The 18021-nt window shown below is 41.6% G+C and overlaps 1 protein-coding gene across 3 annotated transcripts in view; it reads right to left on the bottom strand.

The window, feature by feature from the left end:
- Sohlh2 (spermatogenesis and oogenesis specific basic helix-loop-helix 2) overlaps positions 1–10307 on the bottom strand; it is a 58166-nt gene extending 47859 nt beyond the window's left edge. For all 3 annotated transcript variants that reach the window (XM_070001963.1, XM_070001964.1, XM_070001965.1), the window contains exon 1: positions 10221–10307. In XM_070001963.1, the coding sequence (XP_069858064.1) occupies positions 10221–10268 (48 nt within the window). In that variant the 5' untranslated portion in view covers positions 10269–10307. The remainder of the gene's footprint in view (positions 1–10220) is intronic.
- Positions 10308–18021: the final 7714 nt, after the last annotated feature.

Raw genomic sequence — 18021 nt, 5'->3', positions numbered from 1 at the left:
ATCATTTTATTCTGAATTGAATTTATATGCACAAAAGAGATTCAAAGCATGGTCAATTCTCATAAATTCTACCCATTTTCTCTATTAACATCTCATATAACAATGATACTTTTATCAATCAAAGAAACTGGCTTTTTTGGATGGGAGGGCACTACTGAGGTTTGAACTCCACCTCTGGCTTGTTAAAACATCTCTACTACCTTTTGCTTTAGTTATTTTTCAGATAGAGTCTTGCATTTATGCTGGTCTGGATGAGGTTCTTTCTATTTATACCTCCCACACAGCTAGGACAGGCACACACCATGATGTCTAACTTTATTGGATGAGATGGAGGAAGGGTTCCCCTCCATTTTTTTTTTTTTTTGACATTCATGGGGCTTGAACTCTGGGCTTGGGTGCTATCCTTGCACTCTTCAGCTCAAGGCGAGTGCTCTACCGCTTGAGCTACCCTCAATTTTTACATAGGCTGGTCCTAACTGATCCTCCTGATCTCTGCCTCCCCAGTCTCTTAAGACATGAACCATGGTACGAGTCTAGAATTGATAATTTTTTCTTTTACACAATTAAAAAGCACTAACTAGGTGTGATTATGAGCTCTATAATTCCAGCATTTAGAGCTTATTAAAAACAAACAACAAGTGCTGGTAGATCACATCTGTAATTCTCGCTACTAATAAAAGTGCAATCCAAGGATCAGAGTTCAAAACCAACCCAGGAAGAAAAGTTATCTATATTTTATCTCCAATTAACCAGCAAAAATCCAACAAGGTCCTGAATTCAAGCCTGGTATGGTCAATCAATCTATAAAAACAAAAAATCCTAAGAAATTAATACTATCACAGTATTATTATCTAAACAAGGGACTATTTGGATTTCACTTTTTCTCCCTTATCCTTCCTAGGATCCCATCTAAGATAGTACATTATTATTTAGTCCTCCTGTCTCCTCTAATCGATAAAAAGTTTCTGTCTTTCCTGAGTTTTAAGGAGGGTTAGTCAGGTATTGTGTAGAAAATCCTATAACCTAGATTTGTCTGACATTGTTTCCTGATTAGATTGGGGCTATGAATTTTTAGGAGGAGCACCATGGGTATGAAGTACCTTTCCCATGGCACTGTGTATCAATTAGCCATTGCCTGTGGTGTACTCCTGGCACTGGTAAGATCTCTGCACTGTGAAGTTACTATTTTCCCTTTGCACATGCTTTTCTCAGAAGGGAGTAACCTTCCAAAGCAGAAATAATATTATCAAATAATTGTGGATACATATTAAAATCATCAAAGTTATTAATGAACTTACTGGAGGAAATACCCCAAGACAATGCAGGTTTTTCTGCTAAAAGTCATACCTGCTAATTTAGTGCTCATCAGTGGTTACAGCCTGTAGATCCACAAGGAAATGAATCACAATATTAACTGACATTCCTGTGATGGTTTTGTAGTTCTTTCCTTTTCTCTATATCTATAACTATTCCTCTTCCCTCATTTACTTATTTAGCCAACCATTTATATCAGTATGAACTTAAAGGTTTTTGCTTATCCTTTGGCATTACAATCCAATGTGATGCTTATTTATTTTGTTACTCAGATTATTCTAGTTGAGCCCCTGGGATCTGAGAAGTACTTAATTTTAACAAGCATATGTATCCATTTTCAATTGAGACACAAAGTTAATCTAAATCTACAGTTTCAGACAGGTGCAGGTGGCCTATGCCTATAATCCTTGCTACTCAGGAGACTAAAATCTGTCCATCAGTTTGAAGCCAGCCTGCATAGGAAAGTTTGTCTCTTACCTCCAATTAACCACCAAAAAACAGAAAGGAAGGAAGGAAGGAAGGAAGGAAGGAAGGAAGGAAGGAAGGAAGGAAGGAAGGAAGGAAGGAAGGAAGGAAGGAAGGAAGGAAAGAAGGAAGGAAGAGAAGTAGAGCTGTGGCTCATGTGGTATGGTGCCAACATTGAGCGAAAAAGCCAAGGGACAGGACCCAGGCCGAGTTCAAGCCACAGTATGAGTGTGTGAGTTCAAGCCCTAGTATGATTATTTTTTTTGGTGGGGGGTGGAAGGTCTGGTCGTGGGCCTGAACTCTGGGCCTGGGCGCTGTCCCTCAGCTCTTCAGCTCAAGGCTAGCACTCTACCACTTGAGTCACAGCGCCTGTTCGGCTTTTTTTTTCTTTATATGGTGCTGAGGGATCGAACCCAGGGCCTCATGCATGCAAGGCAAGCACTCTACCACTGAGCCACCTTCCCAGCCCTCAAGCCCTAATATGAGTACACTCACACACACACAAAATTTATAGCTTCTCTCCAAACAAGGCACCAACCAGCCCATACCTCAGGCACTGATGCTGTAAATATATGGAATTTTATTTCTAATCATTAAATTGCTCACATTTTAAATTTATAATTACTTAATGATTCTTTATTTCTCTGATTTTAACTTTCTTGTAGCTCATATTTGCTCCTGTCTAAAAATACAGGACATGGATAGGAAATTCCTCTAAAGCCTGCCACAAAGGGAAGTCCTGGTCTATATGGGAGCATCTATGATGTGCTTTCACAGTCCTATGTCAGTCTTATCTGGTCAAGGTCATAATCACTTTGTCTCTGAAGTGTGACGATACTGGTCGGTTTTCTTGTGACAACCAGAGTAGCTGATAAAAGCAATAAATGGCTTTCTCTCTGGAGGATTTTCTTTGTCCTCTGGGTTCTGATAGTTCTAAGATGTATCTAAATATGGTTCTTATTCATTCTTTGGCTCTGGAGATTTTATCCTCATTTCTTTGATCACTTCCTCCACTCCATGTTCTCTTTTCTTCTCCCTCCATCATGCCTTGTAAATCTTTAGTCTTTGAAAATCCCAAGTTAATACTTCACTCCTCAACTTCTGAGAACCTAGACTTCCTCAACTTTATTTTCCAGATCGCTAACTCCATTTTCTGTTCTTTAATGTTTTGCAGTTTCAGTAATTTAACTTAATGCAACTTGCTAATTTTAAGACCTTTTTCTTTTGTGACTTTTCATAGCCTATTTTCAGAATACGATCATTTCTCTGAAGATATAAATTAGAATTTTTAAAGTTTATTTCTATTCTCCCTCTCTCAAGCTCTCATAAACTAAGTAGCTAACAACACAAGTGAAGGCACAATTTCTTGCTCTGTTCAATTTCTAACTGTGTTCTCACACAGAACAAGTGTCTTCTTTCACAAAGGTACTCCTATTCTTAAGAGCAGAACCTTCATGACCTAATCAACTTGCCACAGTCCCATCTGCTAATACTATCACTTGGGGTAGGATTATAATCTGTCCCCAGTGTAAATGTTCTGTCTGTGCATTTGTGTCTAGTTCTGCTATTGTTGGTGATCCTTGGCTATCCAAGCATGTATGAATTAAGGACCAGGTAGATGTGGATCAGCAGTGTCCCTGCAGATGGGATGGTATGGATTCCTAATGTCTATGGCTTCCTTTTAATGCACTAATAGCACAACTGGATGGGGTGGGGGGTTAAGTGTGAGTGGGCAGGGGAGTACAAGGCTGTGGCTAATGGTCAAAGTAAGGGCAAGCATCACTCTGGAAACAAAGCAATTTGTTTTTCCTCCTGGCCAGAGCTGCTTTGTGGTTAAATTCACCATTATTCACCTCCACTGGAAGAAATAATCTGAGAGAAGCTTCAGTGTTCTGCATCCAGCTAATTCAATACCAAGTGAGCACCTGTCCTTTTTTTTTGGGTCCGGTCATGGGGCCTGAACTCTGGACCTGGGTGCTGTCCCTCAGCTCTTCAGCTCAAGGCTAGCACTCTACCACTTGAGCGACAGTGCCACTTCTGGCTTTTTTCTTTTTGCTTATTTGGTGCTGAGAAATAGAACCCAGAGCCTCATGCATGCAAGGCAAGCACTCTACCACTGAGCCACTTTCCCAGCCCCATCCTTTACTTTATCTTGGTTTCTGTGGACAATGTGCTTACACTAAATCACTAAAATTGCTTACTATCAAATTTCTTTTCCTGTATGTAAGCTGTAATTTTTCTACTGTGGTTCAGTGGGCATTTAATCTCATCTGCTTTCTAAATTTCACGTGTTCTTGTGGACTTTTGTGTGTGTGTGTGCCACGGTTTTAACTCAGACCTGCATGGGTTGCTTGCTGATAGTTGCTGCTCTACTAGCTGATTTTTTTTACCACTTGAGCCATGTCTCTAGTCCAGCTTTTTGATGGTTTGGGAGATGGAAACTTGTAGACTTTTCTGTCTCGGGATGGCTTCAAATCTTGAACCTCTGGATCTCATCCTTCTGAGTAGCTAAGATTATAGTGAATGCCACCAGTGCCTGGCTGATTTTTTCTTTAACTGTTTAAAGAGATGTTTTTGAACCAAGATTGCACTAAAGACTATGCATGGCAATTCTGGAGCTTGAACTTAGGTCCTGTTTTTGCTTAAGATTAGTGCTCTACCATTTGAATCATAGCTCTACTTCAGGCATTTTGGTAGTTGTCTGGAGATAAGTGTCTCACAGACTTTTCTGCCTAGAAGTAGCTAGGATTACAGGCGTGAGCCACCAGTTCCCATCTACCTTAGCCTTTTTTTTTTTTTTTTTTTTTTGTCGGTCATGGGGTTGAACTCTGGGCCTGGGCACTGTCCCTCAGTTCTTCAGCTCAAGAAGGCTAGTGCCCTACCACTTGAGCCACAGTGCCACTTCCTGCTTTTTTCTGCTTATGTGGTGCTGAGGAATCAAACCCTGGGCCTCAGGCATGCAAGGCAAGCACTCTACCACTGAGCCAACTTCCCAGACCTCTCCTAAGACTTTTAATTTGGGATAATCACCCCTCATTTTTCCATGATGTTTACTTGTTGAAGCCATCATCACATTTAAAAAGTATCTTGCTATGGAGTTTGGAGTTTGTAGGAAGGTTTATGTTGTCTGCTCAATTCACTGTGAGCCAGTCTCACTCACATGTCCCATATGTCCCAATTCAAGATAAGAATGTAAACTCCTTAGTATGATTTCTATAACCTAAAAGCAAACTAGTTCACCAACCGTTGTCCTAATACCTTACTTTTTAGAAGATAACAATATTTTCTTTTCATATCTTTTTTTAAATTATAATTCAGGGTCTACATTGTCCCAGCTAATCTACAAACTTCCTGAGTGCTGAGATTACAGGTGTGTGACACAGTACCTTGCTTCCCTAATGCTTTAGGAAACAGTGAAATTTGGAATTTCTATAGTAAAGAGGATTGGGGCCCTTCTAATGTGTTTTCTTATTCCTTGTTTCCAGCAGCATTTCAGGAGTACTTTGTGAGTACTGTGAATCTCCACTGTAGTACACGATTTATTCAATATCAAAACATGCTTTGTGACCCCAATGCTGAGCTCTAAAACAAACCTTACAAGTAGAGTGATAATCAGGGACTTTCACTTGCTTGACTGGTTTGCCCTGCTGGTACTCTACCACTGAAGACATTCCTCCAACCTGGTATTTTGCTGCTTATTTTTGAAGTCTTGAGGGCTTTTTCTGCCAGGTTAGCTTCAAACTTCAATCTTCAAGATCTCAGCCTCTTGAATAGTTAGGATAACAGAAATGAACAAACAGGGCCTGACAGTTATTTTTCTTTGTGCCCATCCTGGAGCTTGAACTCAGTGCCTGAGCACTGACTCTGAGCTTTTTTTTACTCAAGGCTAGCTAGAAGCCTTAGGAGCCACTGGCTCCTAGCTTGGTTTTGTTGTTTAATTAACCTGGTTAATTGAAGCAAACCATAACACACCTACCTCATGCACAGTGAACATATTTTTTAGAGACCCTTCTGAGAACAAAATGGTGAATTATGAATAATTGCACAAAAACTATATGTATAAATTGGTGTACCCTCAGTGATGAAACATTTGTAACTTTCCATTTGAAAAATATTCCTCCCTCTCTCTCTCTCTCTCTCTCTCTCTCTCTCTCTCTCTCTCTCTCTCTCTCTCTCTCTCTCTCTCTCTCCCTCTCCCTCTCTCTCTCTGTTGGTTGTGGGGCTTGAACACAGGGCCAGAATGTTGTCCCTGAGCTTTTATGCTCAAGGCTATGCCCTACCACTTCTGAGCCATAGTGCCACTTCCTGTTTTCTGGTGGTTAATTGGAGATAAGAGTCTCATGAACTTTCCTTCCCTGCCTGGCTTTGATCCAAGATCCTCAGATCTCGGCCTCCTGAGTAGAATTTCAGGCATGAGCCACTGGTGCCCAGCATTCTCTCTTTTTTTTGTTTTGTTTTAAGGCACCCTGCCACTCTGTGTGCCTGCTTAAATACTCCTGACATTTTCTGAGTCCCTTGTATTGGGCAGGTGCAGTGCAGGGAACAGAGGGTGAAGAAATGTCACGTCCTCAGGGGGCTTACAATCTAGCAGTCATTTCTGCTGCACAGAGTGTGGTTTTCAGTCCTTGGAATGCAGAAGAGTGCATGAGCTTCAGTTCTACCAAAGCTATTACAGAACCTGATCAGTTCCCAACAGCTTGGTTCAGTGTAAAGGGAATAAAGGCTTTTGAGTCTGCAGGTTAGTTCAGTCACCTACTAGGGCTTTGAGTAAGACACACAGGTGATGCCCTCCTAGAGGAAAGCACTTCCAGTGCATGCCTGCGATAAGGACAAGCATTTGCACAATGCCTGGTGGGGGTAGATACTGCTAAATTTTCTCAACTAATAGCAAACACAAGCACAAAAAACACAAGAAATGTCCATTTACCTAAGAGGGAGGAAGGAAGGGAGAGGTAGAATTATCTGGAGAAAATACACTGAGGACACTGAACACAGCTCTGAAAGGAATAGTTCCATGCATCATTTTTTGGACTTACAGAATTAGGGGAAAAATCTACTGAGGAGCGAAAGGCAAGTTTGGAAAACGGAAATCAGCCGCCTAACTTAAGCCTCTTCCTCAAGTAGCATCTGGTGTTCAAAAACATTCCCCTCTGATCCCAGTATCCCTGGAATCTCTAAGTCTTGTGGAGAAGAATTAAGAATGAGCCACAAACTGGGTATAGTAGCTCAGGCTTGCAGTAACTACTTGGGAGGCAGAGATCAGAGAATATAGAATCAAGGCAAGTCCCAGAGAAAGAGAAGTTTGCATTGGTGCCAGTGGCTCACACCTTAATTGAAGCTACTCCGGAAGCTGAGATCTAAGGAGCTGTTCAAGTCAACCTCATTTCCAATTAAACACCAAAAAGCAGGGAAGTCGAGCTGTGGTTCAAGTGGTAGAGTGCTAGCCTTGAGCAAAAAAGTCAGGGACAAGGGAGGGGGGGAGGAAGAGGGAGAGGAGGAACGAAAGAGGAGGGGGAAGAAAGAGAGTAAGAAGAGGAAGGGGGAGGGAGAAGAAGGGGGAGGAGGAGTGGGAGGAAGTGAGAGGGAGGGGTGGAGGTCTGCTAGACTCATCTCAACAAATAGCTGGGTACAGTGAGATGGCCTGTTATCAGAAGGGGACAATACAAGGAAAATACAGCAGGAGGATAGAAGAAGACCAGGCTGGCTTGGGCATAAAGTGGAACCAACCTCAAAAACAACCAATACAAGAGGGGCCAAAGGCTTGGGCTCAAGGAGCAGAGCAGGGCTGGGAAGGTGGCTCAGTGGTAGAGTGCTTGCCTTGCATGCCTGAGGCCTTGGGTTTGATTCCCCAGCATCACATAAGCAAAAAAGAAAAAAGCCAGAAGTGGCGCTGTGGCTCAAGTGGTAGAGTGCTAGAGCCTTGAGCTGAAGAGCTGAGGGACAGCACCCAGGCCCAGAGTTCAGGCCCCACGACTGGACCCAAAAAAAAAAAAAGAAGGAAAAAAAAGGAGTAGAGCAAGCCTGAGGCACTGAGTTCAAGCCCCAGTACAGAGGGAAGGAGAGAGGGAGAAGGAGAGGGGGCAAGAGAGAGAGAGGAAGAGAAGAGAGGAAGAGGAAGGGGAGAGGTGGAGAGGGAGAAGGAGAAAGGGAAGGGAAGAAGAGGAAGGGGGGGAAGGAAAGGAAAGAAATCGTTGCTTTGGGGAGATTGGAAGGAGCACAGTTTGAAACCAGCCTAGGCAGGAAGTTCTTCAGATCCCCTCTGAAGCCAGAGTACACAGTGAGTGGTATAAAGTAGGTAGAGTGCAATTCAGGACCACTGTAGAACATTGTCAGGCAGGAAGTGAGACCCTATCCTAAAAATAACCAGTAGAAATCACAACTGGAGGTGTAGCAAGCAACAAGCCTAGAGTTCAAACCAACAAGCTAAGGAAAATGAAAATGGAGATGAAAAGAGGAAAAGGAAACTAGCCACAAAGAGCAGAATATGAGTACAAGGGACCAGTGTGGGATGAGGAACAAGCACTGACCCAGCAAAGGCTGGAGTCCCAAGTCCCAAGTCGGCACAGTGGCCTGGGCAATAGCATAGGGAAGGCAGGAAACAAAGGCTTCTTTCCCTGTAGTACCAAATCAGTGCCACAGCATATTCATGTTTGTAATCAGACAAATTAACAAGTTCACTAGTCAGTTACTCAAATCAAGTGAAAAGCTTATAATCAACAAGATTCAACAAGATTCTGATTATTTATTCAGTTAAAAAAATACCTTGTTAATGGTAAAACATATGAACACAGTCAATGAGGAAGATCCACTGACAATAAAAGGAATGAACTGCTTTGTAAAAATTAGCTTTGAGTATATCACCTACCAGCACCATAATTTGGAACAATGCCAGACTTCATTTGACAGAAAATAGTTTTTCTATTTGAATTGCTTAGTGCATTTTTTAAAGCAATGTATATTCATTAGGAAATACAGGGAAAAGTTAAAACAAAACCTAAAGTGAAAATGCAAAGCATCGGTAATCTCATCATTCAGGGTCCACCTTATTAACACATTGGTAAATATCCTTTAGTATGGCCAGTTTTTATAATGTGACATCACTGCCAATGTTCTCGATCCACTTCCCTTTATTTCTGGGGTCACAGCAGCATGCAGGGCATTTCAGTCTCTACAATTTTTAAAACACCGGATTTCCATTTGCAATCTGGGGCAGGCTAAACCCTTAATTAGTAACAGCAGGTGCTGAAGTGCTTAAAACCAATCACTGGTACATTTTAGTGAGTTGTTATTTATGTCACTCTTATCACCAGGAGAACAGTACAGACAATCAACAGCATCTGCACAGACCCAAGGCCATCCTGGGGTTTTCCAGTTTCCCCAGGAGTCAGGGGATTTAGGCAGCTCTAGCTGGAGAAACTTAGCAAGCTGCTCTTCTCAGAAAGACATACAAAAGGCTGGGTGTAGGGGATTAACACTCTCCAGGGATAGGAAACACAATTATTTATGTACTAGATAATCAGATATTTAGTATTATTTAGAATCCCATTCTGGTCATCTTTGCCTAATCCTGTACCATAAAATAGTACTTTTCATTAGTGGTTTAGTAGATCCTTCTACTCCATCTTGAAGTGATTAAAAGGTGCTAAATGGTTCGCTGAAGATGGAGTAATGAATTCTATGTCTGAAGGAAGTTGTCAGGAAGCAGGGCCTAGGGAAGAGCAGGACAGGGGTGTCCTGCTTGTCCAGGACGTCTGAAATACTCAAGAAGCAAGGCCAAGACAACTGGCTGAAGTTTTCCAGACTGGTCAAGGCCTAGCACATGCTTTCTTCACCTTTCATTTTTGAACTAAAATCATGTGGCCAAAACCATCTGAGGCTTCACCAAATAGGAAGTTCAACAGGAGAGGCCTGAACGCCCAAGGAGGCCGGAGGATGTGGGGCGCAGGTTCTGCAGAGCAACTGGAGACACCAGGCCAGTTCACATAACAAGAAACAAAACAAAACATTAAAAACGTTCGCCAAACTTGGGTAGGAACCGAGTGCAATCAGCGTAGCCTTTCCCGTCTCCAAACACAGCCATCGGTACTCACATTTGGGTGACAAGGTTTTGTTCAGAACCACCCCAAAAGGCGATACACTTGGCCCCAAGTATTCTACTGTTCCCCTCCCCGCCCATCTGTGTTTTGAGTTCTGCATCCATGGTGGATGCGCGTCTGTATCAGGGCCTCCTTTCTGGAGATGGTTGCACCCCTCTACCGACTCCCGCAGGCGGCCTGGGGCGCCACGCGGAGTCCCGGCCCCACGCAGGGCCTAGCTGGGCCCAGACGCCACCTTCCCCAAGTGTCCCCTCAACAAGAGCGGCCTGGACTGGGCCCTAAGGGCCTCCGGCGCGGTTATAAACGCAGCTGCCTCCTCTTGCTCCCTGCTCCACTTCGCCTTACCTGGGCCGTGTTCCCGCCTGGCTCAGGGCTGCTAATTGAGGCGGCCATGACCCCTCCCGCGGGCGCACGTGCCTAGCCCCGGGCGGCTTTCCAGCAGGAGGAGCTCCACACTGCCAGGCTTCCCGCCGCCGCAGCTGCGGTGCGCACGCGCAGCAACCCTTCAGGTGTTTCCACCACCACCACCACCACCCCACCCCCCGCCCTTGCGCGTGCGTTCTGGCCTGCCTGTCCATCCGCCCGACAGCCTGGGGGAGCCACGCGACCCTGCCTATGCCACGCGGGACTTCCGGTCGGGACTCAGACGCACGCTTGGGAGTCCGCCCTTGACACCCTGTGCACCCCGAGGGCCCTGGGCCGCCAGTAATCCTAGCTACTCGGAAGGCTGAGGCCGAGGATCACGGTTTGAAACCAGCCCGGGCACAAAGTCAGTGGGACTCTTATCTCCAATGAAGCTTAAAAAGCTGGAAGGGGAGTTGTGGCTCAAGTGGTAGAGTGCCAATCTTGGAAAACTAAGGAAAAGCTCAGGGACAGAGCCCAGGCCCAGAGTTCAAGCCCCAGGATCAGAACAAAAAAAAAAAAAAAAAAAAAAAAGGTTATGGGTTATGCAGCCTTTTAGTTTATTAGATTTTTTTTTAATACCTGTATTGAGGTTTGAACTCAGAGCTTGGATGCTGCCCCACCCCCCACCTCTTCTCTCAAGTCTGGCACTCTATCTCTTGAGCCACAGCTCCACTTTCTGGGCAGTCTTTCACTTAAAATGTTAGGGATTAACAAAGTTTCCTTTATATATCCATATATATATATATATATATATATATATATATATATATACACATTTTATATACATATATCTGTATGCATTTATATGTGTATATGTATGTATATGTATATATTTGGATGCATGTATATATGTATAGATAGAGAAGGTATTGTATAGAATAGCGTTGTACTTTTCTAAATGACTAGGAATTACTTTCAAAATAAGAAACAAGAATTTAGAAGGACTTGATTTGGTTCTGTGATTTAGTGTCCTCATTTTCTCTACTGAGCACTAGAAGCAGTAAGCAAATCTTCTGGTACTACTCCTCTGACAACTCTCTTTTTCAGCCTTCAGTGACATTTTCTGGAGTTATGTTGAGCAGCACCTGCAGAGTTACATTAAGACCCTAACTCAAAAAGCCAAGAGGAGGAGGAAAAAACTTACCTTCTTATCATTTCTTAAATAATACAATATAACAACAATTTACATTGTGTTAACTATTACAGGTTGAGTACCTCTTATTAGAAATGCTTGAATGTTTCAGATTTCATTTTCTGATCTGAGGATATTTGCATATATGTAATGAGATATCTTGGGGAAAGGACTAAAAATGAAATTCTTTTCATCAGTACTTTAATGCATAGCTTGAAGGAAATTTTACACAAAATTTTTTAATAATTTTGTGCAACTCCTCTCATGCAGTTAATCAGGTGTGGAATTTTCCATATGTAATACCATGTCAGTACTCAGTTTCAAATTTCAGAGCATTTTTGGATTTTCCTAAAGCCAGGTGCTATTGGCTCACATATATAATCATACCTACGAAGGAGGCTGAGAATCTGAGGATTGTCATTCAGAGCTAACCTGAGCAAAAAGATCGGTGAGACTTTTAGCTCCAATTAACCAGCAAAAGACTGGAAGTAGAGATGTGTGGCTCATGTGGTAGAGTGCTATGAGTAAAAAAGCCAATTGAGAGCACAAGGCCTTGTGTTCAAGCCCCAGTACTGGCACACACACACAATAAAATAATAATAATAGTAATAACTTCTAAGATGTGTGAAAGTCATCCCTCCTATGTTAATAAAGAAAAATATGATAAAGTTCTTCTATATATAGAACATGAGAGCACAGCTTCTAAATATTTTATTAAGATTTTATTTTTAATCTCTAGAAGAAATTAGACAAAGACAGAAATAGAGCGCTAACTTTTTAAATTAATACACATTTACTATAAAACAGTGGCCCTAAAAAAGAAAATAAAATGGTGGCTCTCTCTGAAGGGGATTTTGCTATCCCGAAGGACATTTGGCTATGTCTGGAGTCAGATTTCATTATTGCAAAGTGGGAGGAGTTGTGAACTGGCTTCCAGCAACTGGAACTTAGAGATGCTGCTACATATCCTACAGTGCTCAGGGCAGCCCTCTATGTCATTTAGTTGTCCCAAATGGCACTAGTGAATAAATTGAGAAACCCTACCATAGAGCTCACAAATTTGTAACATATTTAGAATATGAACCACGTAATTTGTCAGTTTCAGTTATCTTGAATTATGTTAATATTAGAGACAAACATGCAGAATAGTCTCTGTGGTTCCTGAGAGTATCAATAGACTACTATACTTTTAATGGAAAACTGAATATAGTACGTTGAAATTATAAAGTGTATTTCTGCATAGAAAATTATATTGGAAAAAACAAAAGTAACAATTCAATCTGTCTTAGAAAATATTTATGTGCAGTCATGGTATGTGCTTTACTTCACTCCCCCCACTAAATTATGATTGTACAATTTTTTGAAATATGCATATGCCCTGAATAGCCTTTACATGGACTATTCATACTCTTATAGTTTGGAAGTTTCAAACTTAAATTTTGTAATGTCTGGAAATTTTCATCTAGCTATTTCATGGTAACTTTTATAAGTGCTGTCCTAATGTGATTACCACATGGCACATTCTCAGAACTAGAAAATTAGAACTCTATGAAATCCAAGAAAATCCATGTTTTCTTAGATTGTCATTCAACTTTCTTGCTCACAGCTATTGAGACTTGAGACACACTTCTAGCCCAGCTTTTTTGTGTCCATCCTGGAGCTTGAATTCAGGACCTGGGCAATGTCCCTGAGCTTTTTTGCTCAAGGCTGTATTATTTGATTCACAATTCCACTTCCACCATTTTTTTTCCTTTTTCCTCCTTTTGTTTTGCGGCTTAATTGGAGATAAGTCTCTCACAGACTTTCCTGTCTGGCTTGATTTCAAACCACAATCCTCAAGTCTCAGCCTCTTGACTAGGTAGGCTTGAAGGCATGAGCCACTGGCACAGATCCAGCTTTTTGATGATTAGTTAAGAGACGATGTCAGACTTTTCTGCCTGGGTGGTTTCTTTAAACCACAGATCCTTTGAACCATCATGATCTCTGGATCTGTGTTCTGAGTAGCTAAGATTACAAACATAAACCACAGGTACTGGCAAGATACCTTTTTGGAACCATAGTGTTGACTGAATGAAACACCTGAAGTCAGAGACATGCTGAGCTGGTTTTTTTTTTTTGGGGGGGGGGGGTCCGGTTGTGGGGCCTGAACTCTGGGCCTGGGCGCTGTCCCTCAGCTCTTCAGATCAAGGCTAGAGCTCTACCACTTAAGTCACAGCTCCACTTCCGGCTTTTTTCATTTTGCTTATGTGGTGCTGAGGAATCGAACCCAGGACCTCAGGCATGCAAGGCAAGCACTCTACCACTGAGCCATCTTCCCAGCCTGCTGAGCTGCTTTTGAAATTTGGAGTTTTCCATCAAACTTCTATGGGCCTAGTTCACTGATTTGGGAAGTACCCTGGCTTCTTCCTCTGGTCCTCAGCCACTAATTCATTTATTGTTCTTTTTTGGTTCTCATTTCAGCCTAAAATGTTTCCACTCCCATTTTACCTGCATCAGAGGATAGAAACCCTTATGCTTTCTGCCCCTCACAGAATTCTCCTAACCTGAAAGTATAGCTCCCACAGCTGTATTGTTTGAGGTCTTGCATTTTACTTTTTTCCCCCAGGTCTTTCCATTTCTTTGTAAATGGTACAAGATCATTCTTTTTTTATTTTTATTTTTATTTTTATTTTTATTTTTTGTGAACATACTGTACAGAGGGGTTACAATTACATGGGCAAGATAATGAGTACATTTCTTATCAAGCATTGCAGCCTCCTCCTTTGTTTACCCTTCACATCCCTTCCCAGCCTCCCCCCGCCCCCCCCCCCAAGATCATTCTTTCCAATGGGTGAGTAAAATTCCATTGTGTATACATACCATATTCTTTTTGTTCCTTTCATCCATTGAGGGACATTTGGGCTGATTCCATACATTAGCTATGGTGAATAGTACTGTAATAAATATGGTTGGGCTAGTCTTTATTGTATCCTAGTTTGTAATCTTTTGGGCAAATGCCCAGGAGTATAATTGCAGTATGGAGGAACTTCCACACTGCTTTGCAGAGTTATTGAAAAGGCTTACATTCCCATCAACAGTGTATTAGGGTTCCCTCTTGACTACATCCTTGACAGCATCTGTCATCATAGTCTTCATAATGGCCATTGTAACTGGGGTGAGGCAGATACAAGTGCACACAAATGTTAACTGAAATATGGTACATTCAAGGGAGAACACCAATAGTGTAATATCTTGGAAAGGCAAAATCAAACATTCAGCAAAATAAAACACCAGGAAGTAGACACTTGAAAGGGGTAGGGTGGGGGTCAAGGGGAAGGGGGTAGATGAATAAAGAAGAGGGGAAGAATGCAGCCAATAATCCATTGTATATCATACAAAAATAAAAAGAATGAGCAAAGGAGTAAGTAGAGAGGGATGGATGAGAACGTTGAAAGGGGCGACATTGATCAAACTATATTGTATTCATAAACTGCTTTGTTAAGCAACTCCTTTTTACAATTACTTAAAGATAATAATTTTTAAAATAAAAATAATAATTTTAAAAATAAATATAGTTAATATATAAGTTCTAACTCCCAAGATGATGATATTAGGAGGTGAGACCTTTGAGAGATCAGTAGTTCATGAGGGAGAAGTTCTCATGCAATTATTGCATGAGAGGGGGTCTCCTGGTCCTTTGTCCCTCCCACAGTGCTCTTCCCACCTCTGAGAACCATGAACCTTTTGTGTTCTTTATAAGTCACCCTGGCTGCAGTGTTTTCTTATAGCAGCTCAAACAGTATAGGACATTCTCACACACCGTTTGTTGCCCAATAGCTATAACTCTCTTAGAACAGCACACTAAGATATAGACTGTTTGTTTGACTTCATATCCTAGAACCTAGTACATAGATATTGATAATGAATATATATTTTCCCAACAAGTTAGGTTAATAGCCCCTCAGCAGTGGAAAAGTCTAATGATTAGACCAACTAAAGGCCTAATAATAGATCAACTTCCAAGGATTCCCTGCAGTAGGTTACAGTAAGACATGAGTTTTCTCATCATCCATTATATTAATTCACTTTCAAAAAAAGGACTTAGCTCTAACATACCTTCCTTATTTTAACTACAGTTCTTTATAGGGAATGTGGAACTAAAATAAAGTGACAGTACCATTATGGCCTGTGTCATACAGGGTCCAGAATGAGGCTAGGTGCCAGCATGGTTACTCAGACTGAGGGTGTCCTCAGGGCAGCAGGACAGCCACTGCTAGAAGCAAAGCAGCTTTCTGGAGCCTCCAGTGATGTTACTCATTTTCTCATAGCAGTAATGACAGCTGGCTTAAGTCAGGAGGAACTTGTTTTTGTTTTTGTTTTTTTTGGTCAGTTGTGGGGCTGAACTCTGGACCTGGGCACTGTTCCTGCACTCCTCAGCTCAAGGCAAGCACTCTATCTCTTGAGCAACACCGCCACTTCTGGTTTTCTGTTGGTTTATTGGAAATCAGAGTCTCATGGACTTGTCTGCCAGGGCTGGCTTTGAACCATGATCCTCAGATCTCAGCCTCCTGTGTAGCTAGGATTACAGGCATAAGGCACCGGCACTTGGCTGAACTTCTACAATCAAACAATTCCATCTTAGGAAGATGGGAAATAGCAGAAATTTTTTTTAAAAAAAGAAAAAGGACTTCCACTTCTTTCCTTGTGAAGACTTGGATGGATACTAACATGATTAAAAAGAAAACTGAAGCAATTTCCATTTATTTTAGTATGGGAAATTTTATAAGAATACATACAGATGTGCAAAACAATGTGTAATAGTGTGCTTATTTATCATCACTCAGCCTAACAGACATCAATAACGATTTGAAATCCCTGTCTCTCTCATTCCCATTCTCCTTGTACTCCCCAGATGTGAGCCCATACTGGGGCTTGAACTCAGGGCCTAAATGCTGTCCCTTAGCATTTTTGATCAAGGTTGGCACTCTACCACTTGAGCTCCAGCTCCACTTCAGTTTTATTTATTTATTTTTTTTTTTTGCTGTTTAATGAGAGATAAGGAGAGATAAGATTTTCTCAGACTTTGTTCACTTGGCTGGTTTTTCTCAGGTCTTAGCTTCCTGAGTAGCTAGGATTATACGTATGAGCCAACTGTGCCTGGTTTAAGACTTTTATATTTACTCTTTAGTTTTACTTCTACTAATGAAATAAGAACAGATTTCTCTGATAAAAGTTTTGTGTCAATCTCTGAGGCTTGGGAGTTGGTTCATTTTTCTTTTCTTTTCTTTTTTTTTTTTTGTCAGTAGTGGGGTCTGAACTCTGGGCCTGGGTGCTGTCCCTCAGCTCTTCACCTCAAGACTAGCCTTCTACCACTTGAGCCACAGCACAACTTCTGGCTTTTTTTGATTATGTGGTGCTGAGGAATCGAACCCAGGACCTTATGCATGCAAGGCAAGCACTCTACCACTGAGCTACCTCCCTAGCCTCTTTTTTTTTTTAATCGGACCTGGGGCTTGAACTCCATGCTTGGGTGCTGTTCCTGAGCTTTTTTTATTCAAGGCCAGAGCTCTACGACTTGACCTACAGCACCTACAGTAGTTTATTGGAGATAAGAGTCTCATGGAATTTCCTTCCTGGGCTGGCTTTGAACCATGATCCTTAGATCTCAGCCTCTTGAGTACCTAGGATTACAGGCATGAGCCACTGGTGCCCAGCTGGAGTTGTTTCTTATGGTCATACAGCGACTAAAATGAGGTATTATCTTAATAAAATACCAACACAAATAGCATTAACTTAGCAGATCTGCAATGGGAGGCAGTGATAAATATGGGAGGTTAGAATACTAGAGACTCATGTTTGTCATAGCAGACTATGTCCTGTGTCTGTAGGTAGAGATGTTGGAAAGAAACTAAAAATAATCTGTGCTAGATTTGATTGACTGTCTTTATAAGACAGAGAATGATAGCTAATGCATTTTCAAAGGAAAATAGAGAAATTCTGAGGGAAAATCTAGAACTTTAGGCATGTCAGGGTATGAGAGCTTTAGAAAAGCTAACTACCTCTAGGTCCTAAAAAGAAAAGACTGCATAATATTTTGAGCAACAAAAGACTGCTAACACCCAAACTTGTGGCAAAAGCTAGATTATGAGTGAATTAAATGTCTGTGTGGTAGCTGCCATGAAAAAGAGATAGCAAAAAGCCAAAGAAAAATCATGCTCTGAAATTATGATCATTATACATGAAATTGGCTGTTTTGGTGGAATTATACAAGAAACTATAATTTAGATTTAAAATACTCTAAAAAGAATTGTAAATCCCCTTTTGGACACCCAAATTTGTTTGAACAAAAAAGTGAATCCTGTAAGCTGTATTTACCAAAGGGTGGCATGAGCCCTCACACCTACCTAGAAGTGAGCAAGATGATTACAAAAACAAAAATAACAAAATAGCATATCCTTAAATATAAAGAACCATCAGGATCATAAAGGCTGTCAAACTACATAATAGAAAACAGCCCTATTGCAAAAGGCAGAAGAAGAAAAAGGAGAAGATGATGATGAAGGAGGAGGAGATCGACGAGAAGGACGAGGAGGACGAGGAGGACGAGGAGGACGAGGAGGAGGCAGTCCC

This window comes from Dipodomys merriami, unplaced genomic scaffold (assembly GCF_024711535.1).
Source record: "Dipodomys merriami isolate MVZ:Mamm:240054 unplaced genomic scaffold, mDipMer1.0.p SCAF_6, whole genome shotgun sequence".
NCBI lineage: Eukaryota > Metazoa > Chordata > Mammalia > Rodentia > Heteromyidae > Dipodomys > Dipodomys merriami.
This window is presented reverse-complemented; position numbering and strand designations above follow the sequence as displayed.